The 27,322-nt window shown below is 43.7% G+C and overlaps 1 protein-coding gene across 1 annotated transcript in view; it reads right to left on the bottom strand.

The window, feature by feature from the left end:
- KIF13B (kinesin family member 13B) overlaps positions 1–27,322 on the bottom strand; it is a gene marked incomplete in the record, with an annotated part of 3,953,176 nt that overhangs the window by 719,937 nt on the left and 3,205,917 nt on the right. Inside the window, 1 exon segment of the mRNA XM_044062707.1 lies at positions 13,506–13,658. Coding sequence (XP_043918642.1) covers positions 13,506–13,658 — 153 coding nt within the window.

Genomic DNA, 27,322 nt, shown 5'->3' with positions numbered 1-27,322 from the left:
GCACAGCTGGAGAACCTGTGCCAGCCTTCACCAGGATTGTTTGTGTGGTTGTATACAACTCTTATCTCAAAGTGTGTGTGTATGTTTCAGCTACTCGGGCAGGGACATGAAGCACTGGTTGGACAGAAAGGGTGCTGGAGGGTTTAACTTGCTCAGTAGGCTGAGATCTGGACCCTATAGCTGTGCCAGTGGGGAGTCTTATTGGGGATCTGGAGAGAAGGGGAGAAACCAGCCCCAGACTGACTGTGATCTCTGGGTGCTCTTAAGGGAAATTGTACTTTACGGTGTTATTTATTATCCTTTCCGTATTTCTATGCCCCTCACTGGTGTTAGTGGTGAGGATTGAGGCTCCTTGATTGCTGGGCCAGTGCACGGGTGTCACACAAGGACTTCCTGCCAGCATTTTCTGCTATGTAGGTGATTCTAGTAAAAACATTTTGTAGAACATCAGTTTAGAAGTGGGACAAAAGTGGCAGTGTGTGCGTGTGATGCAAATATATAAGTTTGGTATTAAACAACATAAAAAGTAAGAAAAACAAAACACACTATGTAAAGGGACAACTTATTTAAAGACGAACTTATATCTTTCAATGACTGGGGGAGGGTTGAATCAGTACCACTGTGGATCAATAAACCAGACAAATGGAAGCAGTGGTGGTTCTTGGCATGTATTACAGTTTAACTTTGGCGCACTAGCATGTAAAGAACAGAATTTTACAGTAAACAAAAATAGAACAGATTAGTGAGAGCAAAAAGAGGCTGACAGTTTAATTAGGGCATGACATTTAGTGTTAATAACCAAGAAAAGGCCATTGTTTTGTATGCTTCCTAAGGTTACAAATCACTAGAAAACCTCCCAAGAAAGGAGACAGAAATTGTTTAAACCCAGCAGCAACATTCCTTAATACCCACTTGACACCACTGGCTTGTCAGATAAGGTCCATAGGACAGTATACCAAATTTAAGAAAAACACAAATAAAAATTGTCTAGTTACTGTTCACTTTGTATGTAAATGCATTGTACACTTCCAATTCCTGTCAGATGGGCATGGAAGTTTATTTACCTTCTGGCCGAAAAGCAGAAACATTTACAGCAACCTGTGAATGAGTTGATTTCAAAACTTTACTGAAGGGCATTGTGTCTGCTGAAATATGCAATGGGGTGCTGTGTTTCTGTTTTTCATGCATTTCATGTGTACCACTGTTATATGCATGGGTAAAGAGTACATTGCATTTCAGAGCAAATCTTTCCATTAGAAGTCACTGGCAAGTTGTTTTTGCTATTAGCAGTCACTGTACAGTGCATTGCTGCTTTGTAATCATACCATTGTGTCACTCTGCAATGTCATGTTTGCTGATGTACCTGATAACCACAAACCAACCAAAAAGAACTGTAAAATAAAACCTCCATTCCATGCTGTACATTTAGGCAAAAAGAGATTATAAGTTACTGTTGTGGGTCCTTTCTGAGTAATTTGCTGGATGGTATGTAGAAACCTTTACTTATGTAAGGGTATTCAGATGCACAATACGTTCTCTGGGTTATTCGGCAGTGTTGACTTCAAAGCATTGGAGAATATCTTTTCACAGGCCATGTAAGCACACCTACTTGGAAAGGCTTTGGATACACATGGTGGTTAGTAAATGTGATACTGTAATTTATTTCTATGTACAGTTATGACTGTGTATCATATTAATATTCTGTTCATAATGTATATGTGGAGGACCTGATACATGGCATCATGGAATCTTAATGGTGGACAACTCTGCACTTAGAGCTGGTATTTAACTACTACCACTTTTTACAAGTTTGCTGTTTGCTTAACAATACAATACGCATGGATATTGTATTTATATTAATATGCAGTGTCTACTTGGAAGCATTGGGGAACAGCATTAAAAAGGCCCTAGGCAGCAAAAAAATTAAGAACATCTCAAAACAGAAATTATATGGTCAGTATGTGAGAAATTGATTTACTTTCATTCAACATTCTAAACGAGTGTGATACTAACGTGCATTACTATCCTGCCCTACAGGGAGTTTGTGTGGTAGTTCACTGTATCAAATGAAAGCATTCTGGGAAACTTCTCACTGCTACCTGATGAGTAACTACAACCAGTCTGCAGATATTTAAACATGTTTAGCAATAAATTTGACACGTGTATTTACATATTTCATACAAATATCTCACATAGTAAGACTGTGGAACAACATTTCACAGGACTGCTCAGCACACAGGTCAGGAATGTCAGCTAAACTAAATCTAAATGTCAGTAAATTATGAATATGCACCATATTAATACTTCTTGTAAATAAGCTGATCAAAACATAAAATATATAGTACTTCATGGCATGAAATGAAAGTTTACATAATGTTGCAAAAGTTGTGACTGATACCTGCTGTTTGCCTACTATACATTTGCAAGCATTTACACTTGTTTAGTAACAAAATCTGCATATATGCATAAATATAACATTTGTGTAAATACTTCAGGTGCTCTCAAACTGAACACACTGCAGAACATTTTACATGTGCTGCTAATGCAGATGTCAGAAATGGCTCTTTATATGAAAGGGGTGCTCTGGAAATATTATGAGTATTTACCATAGGTTCATAGGCAGGTACTAGGCTATCGGCCCAAGGGCCTAATAAGCCTAGCCAACAAGGTTCCCTGGCTTACGCCACCCAAGAAAGTTATTTTCCTGTGCCACTGTCGAGCAGAGACACAGAAGTGATCTCAGAGGTGTATTTCCTATTTCCCATCCACTCATCAAGATTTTTCTTGAAGAGTGCTAATGAAGAACTTTGCTTGACATAGATGGGTAGCCTGTTCCAGAGTATGGGAAGTCTCTGGGACAGGAATCTATCCCTCCAGCATGTCCTGTTTATTGTGGTGACAAGGTTTAGGTCCCTAGAGCATGTAGCTTGGAAGGATTGGGACTTCTTTAGGTGTAGCATGTCCAACAGCTCTGGGTTTGACATAGCTTTATATGTTAGGCAGAGATCACTTTGGAGTAGGTGATATGCTACGGAGTTAAGCTGGAGTTTTCTGAGGCGGTCAGTGTAGGGCATTTGTTTGAGTCCAGTAATCATCTGTGTGAGGTACTTCTGTGGCCGTTCCAGCTGTTGCAGATGTCTTGGTGAGGTACATTCCAAAAGGGGCGTTGTACTCTATAATGGGTCTAATGAGTGCCGAGTAGAGGGGAACAATGACCACTTTTTTCTTGGATGAGAACCCTTTTATGATGTGTGCCACGTAGAAGGACTTCCTGACTACTGTGGCGATGAGACCATCAAAGGAGAGACTAGTGTCCACCTAGGTCCCAAGGTCTCATCACACATTCGGTGTTAAGTAGATTGCTGCCTATGTGGTAGTTCATGGGTACAGAGTTTTTACCAAAGGGGATGACACTGCACTTTTTGGCACAGAGCTTGAGGCCACGGCTCTAACACCAGGCATCTGTCTCAACGAGGCCCTTCTGTAGGATGTCCACATCATTTAGGGAATTGACTATGGCTCCTAGTTTGCAGTCATCTGCGAACTTCGTTAGCCAGAGGCCTTCTGTGTTAGCCTGTACTTCAGAGAAGTAGATACTAAACAGGAGAGGTCCCAGGACGGAACCCTGTGGTACTCCACTTGTCACTGCTTTGAGGTCAGATTTGGAGCCTGCAACGTTTACAGTGTGGATTCTGTCAATGAACCAGTTGGCAACCCATCTTGTGACGTAGGGATTTATACCTAGTTTAGTGAGTTTAGCTATAATTCCAGAATGGGGGATGGTGTCGAAAGCCTTGGCGAGGTCAAGATAGGCTGTGTGAACCACCTTACCCTCATCTACGGCTTTGGTGACTGCCTCAAAGAAGTTGATCAGGTTCAGGAGGCATGATCGGCCTTTCACAAACCCGAACTGGGTTGGATCCAGAGTTTGGAGGTTACCAATGCCTTTGTTTATGAGATCCATGATGATATGTTTCACAGCCTTGGAGACCAGGCTCGTCAGGCTAATAGGTCGATAGCTCCCAGGATCAGTGGTGGCTCCCCCCTTTGTGGAGTGGGATAACTATTGTTGTGCGCCATTCAGTGGGCACAAAGCCTAATGCAAGGCTATTACTGAGCAAGGTGCTTAAGTGGGGAGCCAGTTTGTTCTGAAGTTCGTGTAAAACGCAGCCTGGGATGTTCTCCGGTCCCATGGATGCTGTGTTTTTGGCTTTAGAGAGTGCAGCTTTTACCTGTGTAGTTGTGATTACAGGGACTCCGCATTCCTGAATAAATATGGCCCATTTAGGGGGTGCGAGTGGGGTAAAGTTAGCACTGAAACTATCTGCCAGGATGTTGGCAATATCAGTTGGTTCTGTAATTTTCGTGCCTTTGGGCTGTAACTCAGAACAGATCTGGGTGTTGCAATCGAGATTCTTGACATAGCTATAGAATGCTTTGTGGTTGTCCTTGGAATTAGTGGCAATTTTGTTTTCGTAGCTAGCTTTGGAGGATCTTATAAGGGATCTCAGCTTCTTACTGAAGCTGACCAGGGAGCTCCTCCACTCATGGGATTTTACTCTCTTTTGCAACAGTTTCTTCCTTCTGTTGTACAGTTTGTTTATGGCCAGGGACCACCAGATTGGCTTCCTTTTTTTGGAGGATAGCGCCTTGGTTCTGTTTGGGATAGCACGATCCATGCACTCATGTAAGTGCTTATAGAGTGCATTTGTGTAGGATTCAGCAGTTGTAACTGTATTGTCCATCTGCATGGGTGTCATGAAGTTCACCACTTCTGTCTTAAGAAGCATGAAGTTGGCTTTGGAGAAATTTTTTACTGTGGTTTCCTTAATGGGGGTGGGGGCGGGATGTGGATATCAAGGGTGATTAGCTTATGGTCGGATCAGACCAACGAGGAGTTGACTTCAGGTGTGGAACACCGGTCACTCATGTTGGTAATGACTAGGTCTAGGATATTATTGCCCCTGATGGGGGTGTGGATAAGTTGATCCAGGGCATTGGAGTTTATGAATTCTAGAAAGCGTTGAGCTAAAGAGTTGGTATACGAGTAGTTTTCCCAGTTAATGGAGGGGTAGTTGAAGTCGCCCATTATTAGGGTGTTTGGTTGAATCCTGATATTTTCCAGTACATCAAGAAAAGAGGAGTGGGAATACTGGGGCATGGTGGGGGATCGGTAGCAAGCTACAATTTGGATTCCAGTTTTGCCAAGAGTTAGTTACACCTGGATAACCTTGGACGCATTATGCTGAGCAACTAGCCTGGAGGTGTGGATATCCTTAATGAATATGGACACACCTCTGCCTTTAATGTTTCGGTCCAGGTTACTACATTAATAACTTGAACCAGAAGGTATTTGTATGGTACTCCATGGTATCAAATGAAAGCATACACAATGCAAGGAAAAAAAACTTTGAGCTAATAGATGGCATCTAATAATGCTTTGCAGATATTTACATTCATCTGTCAATTTAATATGCAAATGAACACAAATCATAATTATGAAAATCTCTCAAAGGAATGAAATGTACAAAAATAGTTTGCAGCAAACTGAAGATCACATCTGCACAATCAAATGTCACACTGATGTAGTTAGAGGTTTATAAACTATGGCTACAGAGATTAATAGTTGTTTGCATTAAGTATAAACAATTATGTACTGTCTAATTACTTGCTCAATAACAAAATGCCATCACATCTGGCACACATAAAAATAACACCACTGTGACAAGAAGTACATGCTGAAGAATTTTCATACTTTAACCTTCTTTGTCCAAATTTTAAAGATATATTCATTGTTTACAGGTAGGCTCCAAAACTGCAGTCTCAGGAATTACCTTGGGCAAAAACTGTCCAGCCAGGAAATCTGCAGATGTCGGGGGGGTGACATTCCACTCTGGCTATGTACTGAAGAGTTAACCAGACAGTGCTCGGTGGATAATTGTGAAACTGGGCTAGGATCTTTAATGGTCTCCTGGATCATATGATTAGTAAAAGTACAGTTGTGTACTCTTACCATAAATGTAGATGTTCGAGTGTATTCACTGTTGCAGTCATCACATTTGGGTTATCTGCCTGCATGTAGCCCTCAGCCGGCCTGAATACCACAGTCTTTGGATTTCTGTGTCGGTTGCTGTCGCTTCTTCCATGACATCAGGTCATCAAGGGTATATAAACCATGCAGCCAACGCCATTACATCAGTTTTTCTTGCCCCAGCTGTCAGGTGCCCCCACAATAGGAAGCAGTTACATGGTATGATACACCCCCATCAAAAAGCAAATACACATGAAAAAAAAAAAAAATATATATATATATATATATATATATATATATATATATATATATATATATATATATATATATACCAAACAAGAAGGAAAGGTAGAGCCAAGAGAAGTCAGGGGGCTGGAGGGACTGCAACAGTGAATACACTCAAACATCTACATTTATGGTAAGTGTACACAACTGTACTATGTTCTTCATGTTTCACTGTTGCAATCATCACATTTGAGTTGATTCCCAAAGCTAACGAAGGTAGGAGGTAGTTAAAGAGCATTAATGGCAGCTATTAAGCCCTGCAAGACTGCTGTGACAAATCCAGCTCTGGATTTAGAAAAGATAGGCAGGTGGCAATGCTTGGTGAAGGTATGTACAGAGCTCCAAGTAGCAGCTTTCAGGATGTCCCTGGTAGGGACTCCTCTGAGAAATGCCATAGAAATAGATGCAACCCTGGTGGAATGTGATCTTACTCCCAGTGGGGTAGGTTTTCTATGGTGCTTGTAGCAGAAATGAATGCAATGGGCTATCCATTTAGAAATGGTTTTCTTTGAAATGGCATTCCCCCTCTGCCCCTGCAGCGAAGCCAACTAGCAGCTGGTCAAATTTTCTGAGAGGCTTAGTCCTGTCCAAATAGAATCTAAGTTGTCTGTGCACATCCAGAGAGTGCAGTATCCACTCCTCTTTGTTTTGTGGATTAGGGAAAAACATGGGCAAATGATTGGACTGGTTTAGGACCACGTTATACACCACTTTGGGCGAAAAGGAAGGATTAGTCCTGAGGGAAACCCTGTCCGCATGGAAGATAATGAAGGGTTCCCACTGCCATGAGGGCCTGTAATTCAGACACTCTTCTTGCTGAAGTGATGGGCTGGAAGTAAGGCTGTTTTCCAAGAAAGAAATTTCAACTCTGCTGTTGCAGCTGGCTCAAAGGGTGGTAGTGTGAGCTTTTCCAATACAAAGTTAAGGTCCCAGGCTTAAGTGGGAGATCTCCTGGGAGGATCTTAAATTTTTGGCCCCTCTAAGGAATTGTTTTAGCAAGGGGTGAGAGAAGAGGGGTGGCTCAGTATTATAATGTGCTGAAATGGCAGAGGCATGAATCTTAATTGATGAGAAGGATAGTGGAGCATTTCTGTTAAGCACTCTAGAATATGAGATAAGCTGGGCACCGTTGTGTCCACAGTATCTTTTCCACTTTTCAGCATAGGATTTTCTGGTACTAGGCCTCCTTGCCTCCAGAATGACATCCCGCACCTACTTACTGAGGGTTGCTAGAGGAGAGCTCATGGAATTAGCCAGGTTGCAAGGTTCAAGGTTTGAAGCTGAGGGTGCAGAATCTGGCGGGGTCAGAGGCAGGTGCCATGGTTGTAGCAGTGTCAGACTGCGCAAGAGGGGGTAAAAGTGCTGGCATGGCCAGTCTGGTGCAAGCAGCATTGTTCTTGGCTTGTCCTGATTGATCATTAGTAGATTCTTCGAGAGGAGAGGCAGAGGGGGAAAGGCATAAACAGAGAGGCTTTCCCAGGTAAAGGACAGGGCATCCACTTTCCAAGCCTGACTGTGGGGCGTTCTGGTGCAGAATTTGTTCAATTGGTAGTTTTGAAGGGAGGCAAACAGGTCTACCTCTGGGGTCCCCCATTTGTTCCTCAAGAGGTTGAATATTTTGCGTTCTAGTTTCCATTCGTATGGGTCCATAAGATTTCTGTTTAAGTCGTCTGCCAGTGAATTTAGTTTGCCTGGCAGGAATTGAGCTTGGAGATGCACTTGGTAGCTCAAGGCTGTGCTCCACAGAGCCATGGCTAGTCTGCAGAGAGGGTTGGAGTGGGATCCCCCCGCCCTGCTTGTTGATGTAGCACATAACTGTGGTGTTGTCTGTCTTTACCAACAGCTGCCCTGGAAGAATAAGGTCTTTGAAGGCTGTCAGAGCATTCTGTACAGCTAACATTTCTTTTTGGTTGATATGCAGGTGCATCTGTCTCAGGTTCCATTTGCCCTGAATGCACTGCCCTGCCATGTGAGCTCCCCATGCATAGTCTGATGCGCCTGTTATTAGGGTTTGGGCGGTAGGGGGTAGAGTGAAAGGGAGTCCCTTGTTGTGGTAGCAGGCCTCTGCCCACCAAAGAAACTCTGTCCTTAGACAAGGAATGATAGGAATCATTGTTTCCAGGTCCTGAGAATGTTGACACCACAGACGTTTTAGATACCATTGGAGTTTCCTCGTATGCAGTCTTGCATATGGAATTAGCAGAATGCAAGAGGCCATGAACCCTAGAGCTTGCAGTATTTTCCTTGCAGATAGCTGGGTTTTGTGGCCAATAGTTTAAAATAGGTTTTCAAATAAACTTGTTTCTCCAGAGTGAGGAATGCCATCTGGGAAGTTGTGTTCAAGCCTGCTCCCAGGAATACAATCGGTTGGCAGGGTACTAGGTGAGATTTCTTTTCATTGATGGTGTACCCCAGTGAGGTTAGAAGCTTTTTACAAATGCGAAGTGTTGTAATAGCAAGTCCTGGCTTTTTGCCTGAATCAGACAATCGTCCAGGTATGGGTAAATTTGAATATTTCTCTGCCTGCAAAATGCAATTGCCGGAGCTAGACACTTTGTGAACACCGTGGGCGCAGTAGATAAGCCAAAGGGAAGTGCAGAGAATTGAAAGTGCATGGAGCTCGCCCTGAAACGTAGGTATTGTCTGCAGGACGCTCTTATTGGGATGTGCAGGTAAGCTTCCTTTAAGTCTAGGGTTGCCAGCCAGGCATCCTTGGCTAGCATAGGAAGAAGCTGTTGAAGAGTTAGCATTTTGAATTTTGGAACCACCAGAAAGGTGCTGAGAACAGAGAGGTCCAGGATAGGAGGCCAGGAGTTTTTTTTTTCTGGGTACCAGAAAAAGTCTTGAATAAAAACCTTGTCCCCTTAGTTCTGCTGGGACAGGATGAATAGCCCTGATACTGAGAAGAGAGAACCTGCTGTTGGGCCTCCACCCACTGATTTGGAGGAAGGTCTGACCAACCATTTGGGGTTGGTAGTGTGTGGAAGTGGAATCTGTATCCTCAGAAAATTATGTTTAAAACCCATTTTTGCTGGGTAATGAGTTCCCAGCTTTCATCCTAAGGGAGCAAGTAGTTGAGCAGTGCTTGGAAGGGTTAAAGTTAAGTCTTTGTGCTATTTTTCCGTAGGGGGTGGCTTACTACTCCCTGCTTTGGAAGTGGGAGCCTTCCACTGCTTAGATCTGTGCGTAGCCTGAGACTGAAGTCTTGGTGGTCTGCTGTTCCTGGGTTTGGACTGAGAAGGCCTGGAAGGTACTGGAAAGGACCAGTTCTTTGAAGACCAATGCCTCCTGAATCTGAGAGGCTGTACTTGTAGAAAATCTTTAACAGTTTGCATAGATTTAGCTTTTTCCTCCATCCTTTTGAAGACCTCCTCTGCTTTGTTGCCAAAACGTCAGTCTTGGTTTAAGAGTGAATCCAGTAATTCAGCTTTAACATGATCTGGCAAGTTTTGTTCCTTAAGCCAAGCATGCCTTCTAAGTACAGACCCAGTGACAGCAGCTCTGCAAGATGCTTCTAAAGCATCAAAACCACATTGCAAAGTATGTTTACCAATTTGTTCTGCAGAATGCATTAAATCTTGCAAGTCTGTGTGTTCAGCACAGTCAGGAATCAACATCATTTTCTGTTTAAGTAGTCCCATAATATGCTGCTGATACTTTAACATATGAAACTGGCAACTTAAAGCCCTCATGGCCAAAGTAGCAGAAGTGTATACCTTCTTACCCCATCTAAGGCTCTAGAATCTCTATCAGAAGGGGTAGGATTTTTGGCAGCAGTAACCTTAACGCCTTTTGGTCCTTGGGAAATTGTCTCTGGATCCGCAGTAGGATTCTTGAATAGGAACTTGTGAGAGTCAGGTAGTCTGTAGTGCCTGTCAGGTTTTCTGGGAGTTGGAGGTAAAGTGTCTGGGGTAAGGCTAGATTCCAAGAAAACATCATCTACAATAGCCAGAACAGGAGTGATAGCTACAGGCCCTGTATTGAGGAAGGAGTAAGAATTCCCGAAGTATCTTTTTGGACTCAGAATAGTCCTGGTTTTCCCAGCGGAAATGGTCCCTAAGGGTACGCAAGATTTCACCAAAAGAAAAATCTTCTTGAGGGGAAGCAGAGTGAATGTAATCCTCTGCATCAGAACTCTCATAAGCAGATAAGGGCAAATCCTGGTAATCAGAAGGAGAAGAGATATCAGATTCCTGATCAGAAGATTCAGAAAGAAAATCGGTTCTAGGTCTCTTAGAGGGGGAAGGCTGACTTCCCCTAATTAAGGTAATAAGGTCTTCAGCCATTCTAAGCATTTGTTTTTGAGGCATATGGGCCTGAGTCAGCCATTTGGTCATTGGTTTTCTAGGCGTAGTGCGAGTTTTAGGCCTGAGGAATTCGGTACTTCTAGTTGGAAATGATGCCGTCAGTTTAATATGAAAGTCTGTAGGCCTGAATACACCCTCAGAAGCCGGTGCCTCCACAGCGGCTCCGGACCCATCCAAGGAAGAGACATCTGCAGGTTCCATAGTCGAAGAAGCATCTCATGGCATACCGGACTCCGAATGGGTCTCAGCTGTGGCCTGCAAATCTGCAGTAGCGGGCATCAGGGACTGCAAAAGCGCCTCACTGAGTACCGGCGGACTGGCGACTAGCTTAACGGAAATGTCTGCAGTTTTGGACCTATGCGGTCTGTCTCTGTCTTTATCCTTACTTTTTTTGGAAGATTGGTAGTCGGATGGCTTAACGAAGCCATTTCGGAGTACGGAGATCGAGAACGAAAGTATTTAGCTACAAAAATAGCCTGACAATGAATAGTTCAGGCGTTGAACAAGGCACAAAATCGACAGCGAGGGATGTCATGGTCTGGACCTAAACAGGTGATGCAGTAAGAATGAAAATCTCTATGAGGTATTTGCTTTCCAGAGGCAAAGACCATTGTTAATTTTTTCTGACATCAGTTAGAGCAAGAAAAAAGGATCTCCAACATGGTACTTATCTTTTTCGAAGACTTCGGGTCAGAAACTCAAAAATGAAAATTTCAGGAGTCGGCCGACCGGCACTTGCGAACTGCTTCTGCTTCAGGCACCGGATGGCAAGAAAGACTGATGTAATGGCGTCGGATGCATGCTTTATATCCCTGACGACCTGACATCATGGAAGAAGCGACAGCAACCGACGCAGAAATCCGAAGCCTCTGGTATTCAGGCCGGCTGAGGGCTACCTACAGGCAGATAACCCAAATGCGATGACTGCAACAGTGAAACATGAAGAACATTTACCTATGAAGGCAGCCTGGAGAATTTTCTCTGATGCAAACTGTTAGACGATGAAAGTGATTTGGACATTAGTGGACGTGCAGGACATTATGAGAGTAGGGGAGGAGTTTGAGCCTAGGAAAGTTTTCAAATGGTAATCTGATATTTTAATGGCTGAAGTGGATCACTTAAGAACAAATGCACCCTGGAAGTCAGACATTCTTGGAACTCACTGAGCAGGATTCAGGACCAAAAAAATAAACATGAAAAGTAAACCCCTCTAAACATTAATTCTTGTCTATCTTCCTGAGCTGTAACCAACTCTACATATAATAATCTTCGTACCCACAAATATTCAAAGAACATACTGAAGGAAGACTAGATGACAAACACTTAATACAAGTTCTTGAGTCTCCAGAACTACCCTAAGCTTTGCAAATTCTGTGGGTGCAGAACTGGTTCAAAATGACAGCTGTAGCATTTTCAAAAAAACTATACTCTCTCTTCAGAATGACTGAATGCAAAACCTTTTTTCCACAGTAGCAAGACAAATATTCTACCTAATTACTTATTTCATTTTATCACTGTGGGCAGTCATATCAAGGACAGTAAGTCTGGCTCAATGGTGAGATCTTTGCCTCACAGCTCCAGGTCAGAAGTTCAAATCCTAACTTTTAGTTATCATGTGTGTGGAATCTGCACGATTCTCTCTATGTATATAGGCTTTCTCCAAGACTCCAGTTTCCTTCTACTTTTGAAAAACAAGCAGCATTAATTAGCTACTGCAGACTGTCCACATATATTACATTTACACTGCCATTGTGTCCCAGGTCATGGCTGAAAAAAGGACCAGTTCACTTCCACCATTAACAAATGTATAAATAAAATCAAACCATTCTTTGCTGACTTCAAACATTTGTGAAATTACCCCTTAATTCTCCCATCATCTGCCACAGCTTCCACTGTAGTGTGTGGCAATCAGGATGTGGTAGGCCATCATCCACAGTAGCTTGATTTTTCCTGTTTTCTTCCTACCCCTTTTTGTGAATGTGACTGATTTTTAAAACAGATGTATCTGATTGGTATGCTTAATTGTGAAAACGCAAATGTAAATCCATAGGGCTGTCTCCTAATTTTGCTACTATTTGTTAATAAGCTAACTATGCACTATATCATCCTTCTAAGAAATCATTGTAACTTATTTTTTATACATTTCAAATACGATAGTATGTTAGGAATACATAGTTGCAAAATTTTGGAAAGTTCATATACAGTTATACAGCTTTTTATAACGTAGCATGTTATACAGTTCTTACACATTTCTAATAAAGTAGCACGTTTACCTTATATTTTATCAGTTTACAATGGCTGCAATGCAATTTGGCTGCATGCTTAAGAATTAAAAAATTAAAGAATTCTTAACATTCAAACTTGAATTTTCTTGTAAAAAATCTCTAATGTACGTGACTGAAATGTCAGGACTGCAAAGCAATTTGCTCCCATAGTGATGTGTTCCATCATGACTGCAATGCTGTGCAATTCTTTGATGGCTGTCAGCCCTGGAACTCGCTGCTTCCTGGAGTTATCCTATTTGGCCTATGAGAAGTACCACAAAAGTGAAGGGCCTTTGCTCAGCAACATTCCCAAGGGATAGGCAAGATGGCCACTGGCAACTCACTATCATACTCCCCTTCCCCTACTGGATCCTTTCATACTTAGGCAAAATTAATAAAATCCGGTCACCAAGACTGTAATCAAAGCTCTGTGCCCACCCCCCACCCCCCCCCACGGCATCTTGAAGCCAGAACTTCCCTATATTTTTCTCATACTGCCCAGCAGTCTCCTTAACTCAGGGAAAAAGTAGATTAGCCAAGTGGGAGATCCTACCAAAAACACTTCTCCATAACGAACTTGGAATACAAAATTCAAAATTTTCCATAAATTTGTATTACCTGGCGCAACCGATCCAAAGTTAGGATGTTTTCTACTGCTAAGATGCTTCTCAAGTATTTTTCCATGTAAGCTACAGAGTCTTCCGATTCAGCATTTTCAACATTAGCAGCCTTGCTTGCGAGAGCCTCACGTTCCTCAGACTCCTGGGTATCCTGCAATAGAAAACCGTAACTTGATTAAAATAAATATATAGAAAAAAGTCTTTCTGACTGCAGATCTCAATGACTAATGGATAAGCCCAGAATTGGAATAGTACAGTCATGCAAATACCTACCATTAAAGACATATACACTATTATAGTATCATTTGATTTACAAGGTGACCATCTTTGACTGTCCTGTGACTGGCTTCATTCCTCTCTCCTTTTCCAAACTTGCTTTTTTTTTTCTGAAGCTCCTGTACTTGGAGTGCATGTACTCTGTACCACAGCATACCTTAACATTTGGCACTAGGACAGTGAGCGCACCACACTAAATACAGTTACTAAGCTGAAAGGTAAATACTAAGCAAATCAGCCTGTAGACTATTACATGCTTAACTGATAACTAGACAGTAATCACAGGTGAGAATCAAACCCTGTATCTTGTGCCTGTAAGGTAAATACCGTAACCATTATGCCAACCCCCAATTACATAACAATTCCCATTTGTTAAACTGGTAGACCCACTGCATACACAGTCCTTTTTTTCAGCAGCAACCCACAAGTAATATCTGATCATGTGACTTGCCTGAGATCACACAGTAGCCAAATGAAGGCTGTACCACAGGAGCTACAGCTAAGAGCCATAAACCTATGCACCAACTGCCAAACAAAGACACCTACATTTCCATATGTTAGAAGAGTAGAAACCACAGTCCTGATGAGATGAATGAGCAAACTGTATGCAAATTAGAAAAAATATAAAGCTTCCTAATTAAATCTTAACACTAATTACAAAGTCCCTATATACTGAAAAAAAAATAAGATCGAAAATAAAGAATGAACACTAAATGTTGCTTTTTTCCTTCAAATTTGTTTTTGTAAGGAGGTGGGGCTTGCCCACCCTGCACCATCCAAACTTACTAATACCAATTCTGAGATCACCACACCTTGGAGAAAAGTGAATTTCTGAGAAATAACAATCTCAGACTTAGTAGATTTAAGTCTGGATTTTTGGCGATTCAGTTTTCACATCTCAGGACTCAGCAATGCGGGCCCTGAAATTTTAAGACGGTTATCTGAATAAAATGCGCATTTGATAAATACATTCTTTAACAAGATACAAGGATTAAAACTTGCCAAATTTAGACATGCCTTCAACTGCGGCTACTGGACAGACGTTCCATCCAAGCACAGGAGGACACAGCAAGGTAGTGTTTGTGATCCATAATGAAGGGTTCCTGTTTGAGATCCAAGCAACAAACTTCAAGAAATCGGAAGGGCTGCAAGGGAATCTTCCTTGGTGGGCTTATGACTGGGATGACTCAGAAGCAGTAAAAAACAAGCAGAAAGAAGCAGTTACAGACAGCCAAGTGGAAAGGTTCATAAAGCAGAGTCCTGTACTAGTGGAGACTCAGTTCCTGGACTCATAATACAAGCAATGTTTGGTAATGGTATGAAACTTGATCAAATGGTCAGTGCTGGACAGCCTGCAATGAATATATTTGTGAAGCAAACGTTCAAAGCAGGCATGCCCCTGTTTGTGCAGCTTCTGACAGCAGCATTTTCCAAAAGGTAGTAATCCACCTTTAATAAAAAGAAGGCAGTTAGGAATCAACTTAGGATGGACACCCATTCCATCTTCCTAAACATATGCATCTGTTTCAGGTAAAACTCAAGCTGATGGTGAGTACAAAAGGTGTGAATGACCCTTTCTCTTACTTACATTCTGCCACGGAGAAAAAACAGGGAGGAGAAAGTACAGTTGTGTACACTTACCATAAAAGTAGCTGTTCAAGTGTAGTCACTGTTGGAGTCATCACATTTGGGTTATATGCCTGCAGGTAGCCCTCAGCTGGCCTGAATACCAGAGTCTTCGAATTTCTGCATCGGATGCTGTCGCTTTTTCTATGATGTCAGGTCGTCAGGGGTATAAAACATGCAGCCGACGCCATTACATCAGTGTTTCTTGCCCCAGATTTCAGGTGCCCCCACAAATATATATATATATATATATATATATATATATATATATATATATATATATATATATATATATATATGCCAAACAAGAAGGAAAGGTAGAGCCAAGAGAGGTCAGGGGGCTGGAGGGAGGGTAACCAGGACTGCAACAGTGAATACACTCGAACATCTACATTTATGGTAAGTGTACACAACTGTACACAACTGTACTATGTTCTTCGTGTTCCACTGTTGCAGTCATCACATTTGGGTTGATTCCCAAAGCTAAGGAAGGGAGGAGGTAGTTAAAGAGCATTAGGGCCAGCTATTAAGCCCTGCAAGACTGCTGTGGCAAATCCAGCTCTGGATTTAGAAAAGATAGGCAGGTGGTAATGCTTGGTGAAGTTATGTTCAGACCAGGTAGCAGCTTCGAGGATGTCCCTGGTAGGGACTCTTCTGAGAAATGCCATAGAGGTAGATGCAGCCCTGGTGAAATGTGATCTTATCCCCTGTGGGGTAGGTTTTCCATGGTGCTTGTAGCAGAAATTAATGCAATGGGCTATCCATTTGGAAATGATTTGCTTTGAAATGGGCTTCCCGTCTGCCACTGCAGCAAAGTCAACTAGCTGCTGGTCAGATTTTCTGAGAGGCTTAGTCCTGCCCAAATAGAATCTAAGTTGTCTGTGCATGTCCAGAGAGTGCAGTATCCATTCCCCTTTGTTTTGTGGATTAAGGAAAAAGGTATGCAAATGAATGGACTGGTTTAGGGCCACACTGGACACCACCTTGGGAATAAAGGAAGGATTAGTCCTGAGGGAAACCCTGTCCATATGGAAGATAATGAAGGGTTCCACTGCCATGAGGGCCTGTAATTCCAACACTCTTCTTGCTGAAGTGATGGCTAGAAGTAAGGCTGTTTTCCAGGAAAGGAATTTCAACTCTGCTGTTGCAGCTGGCTCAAAGGGGGGAAGAGTGAGCTTTTCCAATACAAAGTTAAGGTCCCAGGCTTGAGTGGGAGCTCTCCTGGGGGGGGGTCTTAAACATTTTGCCCCTCTAAGAAATTGTTTTAGCAAGGGGTGAGAGAAGAAGGGTGACTCAGTATTATAATGTGCTGAAATGGCAGAGGCATGAATCTTAATTGACGAGAAAGAGAGGCCCTTGTGGAGCATTTCTGTTAAGTACTCTAGAATATGAGATATGCTAGGCACCGTTGTGGCGATCCCCTGAGCCTGACTCCAGGAGCAGTATCTTTTCCACTTTTCAGCATAGGATTTTCTGGTACTAGGCCTCCTTGCTTCCAGAATGACATCACGCACCTGTTTACTAAGGGATGCTAGAGGAGAGCTCATGGAATTAGCCAGGCTGCAAGGTTCAGGATATGAAGCTGAGGATGCAGAATCTGGCCCGCCTGCTGGGACAACAGGGAAGGGGTCTGGGGCAGGTGCCATGGTTATAGCAGTGTCAGACTGCACAAGAGGGTTTAACAGTGCTGGCGTGGCCAGTCTGGTGTTATCAGTATTGTTCTTGGCTTGTCCTGTTTGATCTTTAGTAGAACTTTCGAGAGGAGAGGCAGAGGAGGAAAGGCATAAACTGAGAGGCTTTCCCAGGTAAAGGACAGGGCATCCACTTTCCAGGCTTGACTGTGGGGAGTTCTGGTGCAGAATTTGTTCAATTGGTAGTTCTGAGGGAAGGCAAACAGGTCTACCTCTGGGGTGCCTCATTTGTTCCCCAAGAGGTTGAATATTTTGGGTTCTAGTTTCCATTTGTGCTGGTCCATGAGATTTCTGCTTAAGTCTGCCAGTGAATTTAGTCTGCCTGGCAGGAACTGAGGTTGTAGGTGCACTTGGTAGTTCAAGGCTGTGCTCCAAAGAACCATGGCTAGTCTGCAGAGAGGGTTGGAGTGGGTTCCCTCCTGCTTGTTTATGTACCAACGTAACTGTGGTGTTGTCTGTCTTTACCAATAGTTGTCCTTGGAGAATACGGTCTTTGAAGGCTGTCAGAGCATTCTGTTTAGCTACCATTTCTTTTTGGTTGATATGCAGGTGCATCTGTCTTGGGTTCCATTTGCCTTGAATGCACTGCCCGGAGGGATTGTGGCTTACCAAGTTTGCAGATGATTGCAAGCTGGAAGTCATTATTAACTCCCTAAGTGATGCAGACATTCTACAGAAAGGCCTCACTGAGACTAATGACTGGTGTTGAAACATGGCCTTAAGCTTAATGCCAAAAAATGGATCATCATCGCCTTTGGGAAAAACTCAGTTCCTACTAATTACCACATCGATGGGAGCTTACTGAACACTGAAGGCGTTATAAAAGATCTGGGGATGCAGGTTGACAGCAACCTCTCCTTCAACCACCCCATGCATAGTCTGATGCGTCTGTTGTTAGGGTTTGGGCGGCAGGGGGTGGAGTGAAAGGGAGTCCCTTGTTGTGGTAACAGGCCTCTGCCCACCAAAGGAATTATGTCCTTAGGCAAGGAATGATAGGAATCATTGTTTCCAGGTCCTGAGAATGTTGACACCATAAACTTTTTACATAACATTGGCGTTTCCTCATATGCAGTCTTGCATATGGAATTAGCAGAATGCAAAAGGCCATGAACCCTATGGCTTGCAATATTTTCCTTGCAGATAGCTGTGTTTTTGTGGCCAATAGTTTGAAGAAGGTTGTCAAATAAAGTTGTTTCTCCGGAGTGAGAAATGCCATCTGGGAAGTTGTGTTCAAGCTTGCTCCCAGGAATATAATCTGTTGGCAGGGTACTAGGTGAGATTTCTTTTCGTTGATGGTGTACACCAGTGAGGATAGAAGTTTCTTTACAAATGCCAGGTGTTGTAATAGCAAGTCCTGGCTTTCTGCCTGAATCAGACAATCGTCCAGGTATGGGTAAATGTGAATATTTCTCTGCCTGCAAAATGCAATGGCTGAAGCTAGACACTTTGTGAACACCCTGGGCGCAGTAGATAAGTCAAAGGGAAGTGCAGAGAACTGAAAGTGCATGGAGCCCGCCCTGAAACGTAGGTATTGTCTGCAGGATTCTCTTACTGGGATGTGCAGGTAGGCTTCCTTTAAGTCTAGGCCAGCCAGGCATCCTTGGCTAGCATAGGAAGAAGCTGTTGAAGAGTTAGCATTTTGAATTTTGGAACCACCAGAACGGTGTTGAGAATAGAGAGGTCCAGGATAGGACACCAGGAGTTTTCTTTTCTGGGTACCAGAAACAGTCTTGAATAAAAACTTTGTCCCCTTAGTTCTGCTGGGACAGGTTGAATAGCCTTGATACTGAGAAGGGAGAGAACCTGCTTGTTGGGCCTCCACCCATTGATTTGGGGGGAGGTCTGGCCAACCATTTGGGGTTGGTAGTGTGTGGAAGTGGAATCTGTTTCCTTGGGAAACTATGTTCAAAACCCATTTGTCCTGGGTAATGAGTCCCCAGTTTTTTGCATGCAGGGCGAGCTTTCCTCCTAAGGGAGCAAGTAGTTGAGCAGGGCTTGGATGGGTTAAGGTTAAGTCATTGTGCCATTTTTCCATAGGGGGATGGCTTACTACTCCCTGCTTTGGAAGTGGGAACCCCCCCATTGCTTAGATCTTTGTGTAGCCTGAGATTGAAGTCTTAGAAGGTCTGCTGTTCCTGAGTTTGGACTGACAAGGCGTGGAAGGGACTGGAAAGGACCATTTCTTTGAAGGTCAACGCCTACTGAATCTGGGAGGCTGTACTTGTAGAATATCTTTAACAGTCTGCAGAGATAAAGCTTTTTTCTCCATCTTTTTGAGGACTTCCTCTGCTTTGTTGCCAAAAAGGCCATCTTGGTTTAAGGGTGCATCCAGTAATTTAGCTTTAACACGATCTGGCAGGTTTTGTTACTTAAGCCAAGCATGCCTTCTAAGTACAGACCCAAAGACAGCAGCCCTGCAAGATGTTTCTAAAGCATCAAAACCACACTGCAAAGCATGTTTACCAACTTTTTCTGCAGAATGCATTAAATCTTGCAAGTCTTTGTGTTCGGCACAGTCAGTAAACATCATCATTTTCTGTTTAAGTAGTCCCATAATATGCTGCTGATACTTCAACATATGAAACTGGCAATTTAGAGCCCTAATGGCCAAAGTAGCAGTAGTGTAAACAGTCTTACCCCATCTGTCGAAGGCTCTAGAATCTCTATCAGAAGGGGAAGGGTTTTGGGCAGCACTAGCCTTAATGCCTTTTGGTCCTTGGGGAAAAAGTCTCTGGATCCGCAGTAGGATTCTTAAAGAGGAACTTGTGAGAGTCAGGTACTCTGTAGTACCTGTCATGTTTTCTGGGAGCTGGAGGTAAAGTGTCTGGGGTAAGGCTAGATTCCAAGAAAACATCATCTACAATAGCAAACAGGAGGGATAGCTACAGGCCTGTCTTGAGGCAGGAGTAAGAATTCCCCAAGTCCCTTTTTGGACTCAGAATAGTCCTGGCTTTTCCAGCGGAAATGCTCCCTAAGGGTATGCAAAGTTTCACCAAAAGAAAAATCTTCTGGAAGAGAAGTATAGGGAATGGAATCCTTTGCATCAGAATCCTCATGAGTAGATAAGGGCAAATCATGGTAATCAGGAGGAGCAGAGATATCAGATTCCTGATCAGAAGAATCAGAAAGAAAATCGGTTCTAGGTCTCTTAGAGGGGGAAGGCTGGCTTCCCCTAATTAAGGTAATAAGGTCTTCAGCCATTCTAAGCATTTGCTTTTGAGGCATATGGGCCTGAGTCAGCCGTTTGGTCGTCAGTTTTCTAGGTATAGTGCATGTTTTAGGCCTGAGGAATTCAGTACTTCTAGTTGGAAACGATGCTGTCGGTTTAATATGAAAGTCTGTAGGCCTGAATATACCCTCAGAAGCCGGTGCCTTCACAGCGGCCCCGGACCTATCCAAGGCAGAGACATCCACAGGTTCCATAGTCGAAGCATCTCGCGGCATACCGGACTCCGAATGGGTCTGAGTAGAGGCCTGCGAATCTGTAGCAGTGGGTATCAGGGGCTGCGAAAGCACCTCACTGAGTACCGGCGGACTGGTGATTAGCTTAACGGAAGTGTCGTCGGCAGTTTTGGACCTATGCGGACAGTCTCTGTCTTTATCCTTATGTTTTTTTTGGAAGATCAATAGTCGGATGGCTTAACAAAGCCATTTCAGAGTATGGAGATCGAGAATGAAAGTATTTAACTACAAAAATAGCCCGACGACAAATAGTTCGGGCATTGAACAAGGCACAAAACAGACAGTGAGGGACGTCGTGGTCTGGGCCTAAACAGGCGATGCAATAAGAATGAAAATCTCTATGAGGTATTTGCTTTCCACAGGCAAGACAATTGCTATTTTTTCTGACATCGGTTAGAGCAAGAAAAAGGGATCCACAACAGGGTACTTCTCTTTTTTGAAGACTTCGGGTCTGAAACTCGAAAACAAAAATTTCAGGAGTCGGCCGACCAGCACTTGCGAACTTCTGCTTCAGGCAACGCACGGCAAGAAAGACTGATGTAATGGCATCGGCTGTATGTTTTATACCCCTGACGACCTGATGTCATGGAAGAAGCGACAGCATCCGACGCAGAAATCCAAAGACTCTGGTATTCAGGCTACCTGCAGGCAGATAACCCAAATGTGATGACTGCAACAGTGAAACACGAACATCACACCATTTTCAGGATAATTCTGACAGTACTTAAAAGGAAGAAACGAAGGCTAGTTTTAAGGGACACCTGATCCTTGTGAAAGACCAGATGAAGTTTCTCACACAAGGGACTGAAGCTCTAAAATCCTGTGATCAGAGGTGATGACCATCAGGAAAAGTGCTTCCTGAGAAACAAACTTCAAAGGCCCACACCGGTTGGTTCAAAAGCACTACATGCAAACCTGATGACTGTGAAGTTCAAAACACATGGAAGGGAAGATGTGGGAATAAATGCAGAAGCACCTTAAGGAACAGTCTAAACAGCTGCTGCTGAGCAAAGTAACTGCCATCCACAAGGTCTTGATGAGCACAATTTACTGACAAACTATGACACTAGAAAAATTGAAATATTCACCATACAGGAATCCATGACTGACCACTGCCACCTACAAACTAACTGACCAGGGCAGTAGGAAATAATGCCCTGCTCGAATGACTACTTCCATTTTGTAGAGTCCTTACATCATGTGAAATGCTTCCTGGCAAGGTCAGTCTCTTCACGCACCCCTGCCAGGAGGGCTAAAAGCACCACAGGGTCTACAGCAGCAGCCAGGCCATTACATGCAGCAGGTTGTCAACCCAACCATGGGAGATGTCCTGCACTGTCATGGACCCAAAAGCCTGATACCATACCTCTTTAAGACAGCAGGGACTATGAGGATTAGTTCTGGATGTTTTATCTTAATTTAGTAAGAAGGCAAATACATTACGAGAATGAAGGAAAGGAATACAGCCATCTCCTTTGCAACAGGATGAAGAGCATATTTAACAAGGTAAACTGTCCGCTGTCTTGCTGCAGAGGGCAGAAGACAAGGACATCCTCATTCCGCCACATGGCGGACAGGACAATCTCTGGAGTGCCCTTCTTCCGAGAAAAAATTGAACTAGATGTATTTCCTGAATCTGTAACTCCACGACTGGACTGGAAGAGTAATTTGAAGTTTCCACAAGCACTCATTTCTCCTCTGTCTGTAGCATACTGCAAGACACACACATTGCCTCTCTGCCCAGGGGTATGACCTCCTGCCAAGTGGCTGCATGCAAGTCAAACTGGTTAATTTGGAACCCCCACTCTAGGTGTCCATCTCTCTTGAACCACAGAGGAGCCAAGATGAGCTCCCCACCATGCCAGTGAAGCATTCATGTTTAGGACTTGCAATGGGTTTGACTGTAGGAAAGGTCATAATTTTCAATTATTCTAGGGCAAAAGGAAAGGACGTGACACCTGAAAAAAGATTTGTGTGTGTTGTGACCCTGCAGTTTCTGAGATATCATCACACAGTCCACTTCAACACTAAATTTCTCAGGACTGCAGCATCATTACGCAGTTTAAGTCAGCCATCAAAAAACAGAAAACACAACAGGGTATGGGGTATAAACCCTCTACTATATCTTCATCCAGACTTCCAAGTTTAAACTCCTACACTCTTTACATCTGTAGAGAAGACCAGGAGAAGTGTGTGGTTCAAGCTATGTGCCAGTGAAGGCAATCTTCCGGGAGAGGATCATAGAGGCTTTTTCCCAGACTAAGGTTACCTCCAAGGACTACAGCCATGGCATGATCTACTCCAAGGATCGCAGGAGGTAAGAGATTACTGGGCTACTGGCCCTGAGGCCCTTATAAGCCTAGCCAAGAGTTTAGCCCACATTTAGAAAAGTAAGCACCCAAAGACCCTGTCCAGCAGGGACACATGTGGAATCTCAGGGGTGTATTTTCTGTTTCCCATCCAGTTATCCAGGCTGCACTTAAAAGGGATATTGAGGTAGTCTGCTTGATGTGGAAAGGGAGTCTCTGGGACACAAATCTGTCCCGTTGACAAGTCCTATTGACATCACAGACCAAGTTGAGGTTGCGCATTCGGGTTGCTCAAGTGGAGCTTTACTTACAGATATGCAGCAGTCCCATCAAGGCGGGGTCTGAGATTACTTTCTATGCCAGACAGAGGTCGCCTCTGAGGAGTCTGTTTGAATCTGAGCAGAGGGACAGGGTTTTTAGCCTGTGTAGGGTAGATGTTTGAGGCCCTGGATTCTCCTGGTGAGGAACCTCTGTGGTCCCTCCAGCTGCTGCATGGGTTTTCTGTGGTACATGCTGAAGGGGGGGGGGGTTGTACTCAATAACTGGCCTTATAAAGGAAGAATACAGGGATGTTATGACCTCTTTGTCCCTGAATGAGATACCTTTACTTATGAGGTGGGCCATGTAGAAAGCTTTCCATACAATGGAAGCAACATGGTAGTCAAAAGTCAGGTTGCTATCCACCTGGGTGCCCAAATCCCTCACTACTGACTATGTACTTAGGATGTTGTGATTAATGTGAAAATATGTGGGGATGTCACTCTCCCCAAAGGAGATGATGATGCATGTTTTGGCATTCAGCTTGAGGCCAAGTTTCTGGCATCAGTCATTTGTTTGGGTGAGACCCTCATGGAGGACATCCACATCACTTGGGGAATTGACTGCGCCCAGCTTGCGGTTAACTGCAAACTTGGTCAGCCATAGCCCACTGGTTTTGGCTTGCACTTCAGAGAAGTATATCCTGAATAACAGAATACAAGACCAATCTCTGGGGTACGCCGCTCATTACAGGTCTACTGCGTGAGGTGGCTTCCCCTATTTTGATTAGGTGGGTTCTATCAGTGAGCCAGTTTGCTACACATCTGATAACATATGGATTGATGCCTAGTTGAGAGAGTTTATTTACTATGCCTGAGTGGGGAATAGTGTCGAAGGCTTTGGCCAGGTCAAGGTAGGTGGTGTGCACCGTCTTCCCCTCATCCATGGCTTTGGTGACTGTCTCAAAGTAGTCAACCAGATTTAACAGGTACGACCTCCCCTTGACAAAGCCAAACTGTATGGGGTCGAGTGTTTGGAGGTTGTCAATGTCCCTGTTAATCAGGTCCATGATGATCTGTTCCATGGCCTTGCAGATCAGGGTAGTTAGGCTGATGGGTCTATAATTTGCTGGATCGGTGGATGCTCCACCTTTGTGAAAAGGGATGACAGTGGCTGTCCTCCACTCCGGCTGGGACAAAGCTGGTACTCACTTTGGTTGAATAGAGTGCCTAAAGGTGCTGCAAGTTCATGCCAGAGTTCATGTAGGGTGCAGCCTGGGATGTTATCAGGTCCCATGGAGGCTGTATTTCTTGTCTTTGAGAGGGCAGTGATGACCTGTTCCCTAGAGATAAGGGGTGGGAGGCAGATACTGGGGATGTCCTGATTTACTGATGGGGGGGGGGCTCAGAGGGGAGAAGTTTTTGCTGAATCTGTCAGTCAGTAGACTGGCTATATCTACAGCATTTCTGTATGTGGTGTCCTTAATCACCAGTTCTGAACAGATCTGGGTGCTTCCTTTGAGAATGCGAACATCTGTGAAGAAGGTCTTATGTATGTCTCGAGCAAATGTGGCCAATTTGGACTTGAAGTTGACTTTAGAGGATTTCACTAGTGCTCTTATTTGCTTGTTCAGGCTAAGGAGAGATTGCTTCTAATTGGGCACCTATTCCTTTCTTGGTCCTGGACAACAATTTTTTCCTTTTGTTATATAGTTTACTGCAGATGTCCACCAGATGGTTTACTTTTCCTTGCGGTGGATGATTTTGTCCTGGCAGGTATTCCTGATTTCATGCATCTATATAAATGCTCGTATAGTACTTTGGTGTAGATTTGGACATTGGTGCCAGTTCCTATGGTGGGGGTGGGAGCTGTGAAGCTGTTTATACCATCTCTCAAGGAGGTTGTAATCAGCTTTGGAGAAGTTTTGAAATTTGACCTTAGCTAGAGGGGGATCAAGGGAGATGGTGACTTCGAAAGTGACCATTTTATGGTCAGATCTTACCAGGGAGGATGATACTGTAGGGGTGCTGCAGTGGTTACTCATGTTGGTTAATACCAAGTTCAAGATATTATCACCTCTTGTGGGGTATCAAATAACTGTTCCAAGGTATTTGCATCGATAAAAATGAGGAAACTCTGGGCATTTGTGTTCTGGCATGAGTAGTTTTTCCAATCTATGGTTGGGTAATTAAAGTCAACCAGGATCAGGGTAAAGGGTTGAATCTTGATAGATATGAAGAGGTCCAGATAGGTGGAGTGGGCATCTTGAGTCAAATTTGGGGGCCTGTAGCTAGCTATAATTTGACTAGGGGTCTTGTCAACGGTTAAATGCACCTGGAGTGTCTCCTGTGTGTCATACTGTTTGACCAGCCTGGAGGTGTATCTATCTTTAATACATATTGAAACTTCACCTACTTTTGCTTTGCTCTCCACAGTTTGGGGTCTGAATGCATGATAGGATGAGTAACCAGGTGAGGCTGGGGTGCCCCCTCAGCTGTGAACCAGGTTTCTGTGACTGCACAAATGTCAGCATCTTCCAGGGTTAAAAATGCTTGCAATGAGTGCAGTTTCATATTTAGACTCCTAGCGTTTAGCAGCATGATCTTTAATTTTCATTTTGTTAAAATTTTTGTGTTGGTAGTGTCGACCTCATGACTTTTCCTTAAAAAGGCACTATGGGGGAGGCAAGGGCCTTTGTCAGAAGCCTGAAGCCCAAGTTAGACAGATGCAGGCCATCTCTAGCAAAGCATTGTGGTCTGTCGATCATATCTTCCCAGGCTGTCAGGTACTGGATCCCCCTGGAATGACAGCAGAAACTAAGCCAATTGTTAAAGTCAATCATTTTCTGTTTGTATTCAGGCATCATTCTGGATGACATTAGAATGCTGCTTAAGGCTAGGGACATACCTGCCTGGAACACACATTCAGCAAGCTCAATCATGTCTCTCTTCATATAGTCCAGGGAGGTACGTCTCAAGTCGTTCACACCAACATGAAGTATGAGAGAGTCATAACACTACCTGTTGTTGAGACACTCAAGTGCATGTGTTATATTGCGGATTCTGGCACCTGACAAACAACTAACCGTGACCTTCTGCTTATCCAGCCTGGTGAGAGGCACATGTGTGCGTCTCACAATGGAGTCTCCCATGATTAATACGTTGGGTTTAAGGTTAGGCCTTAGTGGTTGCAAGATACTAGTGAGTGGACTGTGCATAGTATGTGGTATGGAGGGTTGTGGAGTTCTCATGTGTTTTTTTGCCTCTGAGGTCTCCTTTGTTTGGGTTTGCTTTTGTTGAGAACCTCCGCATATGTAGGTGTGGGTTGTGTAGTTGTGGGTGGTGCTTGAGGCGTAGTGACTTTGTTTCAACTTTCTCAGTGCCAGATATATTGGCTTGTGAAGGAGAGAGCACATTTATGCAATTGTATCTCTCACAAATTGTGTTCCTAGGTGGTAGTAGTAGATGGTTGTCCATGGATGCCCATATCAACCAGGTTGGCAGGAGAAACTGTAGGAAATTGTCGCTTGCTACATATCCCCCACCATCCCCCAGGATTCCCACTCCTCTTTTGTTGATATAATAGAGAATATCAGGGTCCAACCAAACACCCTAATATTGGGAGATTTCAACTACTCCACCATTAACTGGGAAAATTAGAAGTTATGTACCTACCATAACATTCCATGTTAGTTGTTTTCTTCTCGCCTTCTTTCTTGCTGGATGGGTTCGGAGCCGATCCTCGGCTCCGACTCGGCCACTCTAAAAGCTCGAGAGCTAGTTCCACCGGCTCGAGGTTCCCCTATATCCCACAATGCTAGGCGGTAACTCCTCAGATCTCATTTGAAAGCTAAAGCCAGCAATAAAATTCCATAAGGAACAAAGAAAAAACTCCTCTAGGTCTGTCCTGGCTAGGGGGAAGGAGGGTGGGGCGCAAGAAAGAAGGCGAGAAGAAGACAACTAACATGGAACGTTCATAGGTTGGTACTAGGCTATCAGCCCTAGGGCCTATACAAGCCTAGCCATAACAATTCCCTGGCTATTTATTCCCACATTATTTACTTTCCTGGACCCCTGTCTAGCAGGGCGACTGACGTGATCCCTGGGGTGAATTTCCTTTCTCCCATCCAAACGTCAAGGTTCCTCTTGAAGAGGTCCAAAGAGGCACTCTGCTCGACATGTATGGGCAATCTA

This window comes from Protopterus annectens, chromosome 2.part1, assembly GCF_019279795.1.
Source record: "Protopterus annectens isolate FY-2018-M chromosome 2.part1, PAN1.0, whole genome shotgun sequence".
NCBI classification, from domain to species: Eukaryota; Metazoa; Chordata; order Ceratodontiformes; family Protopteridae; genus Protopterus; species Protopterus annectens.
The sequence above is the reverse complement of the archived record's forward strand: the minus strand, read 5'-3'. Positions and strand labels throughout refer to the sequence as shown.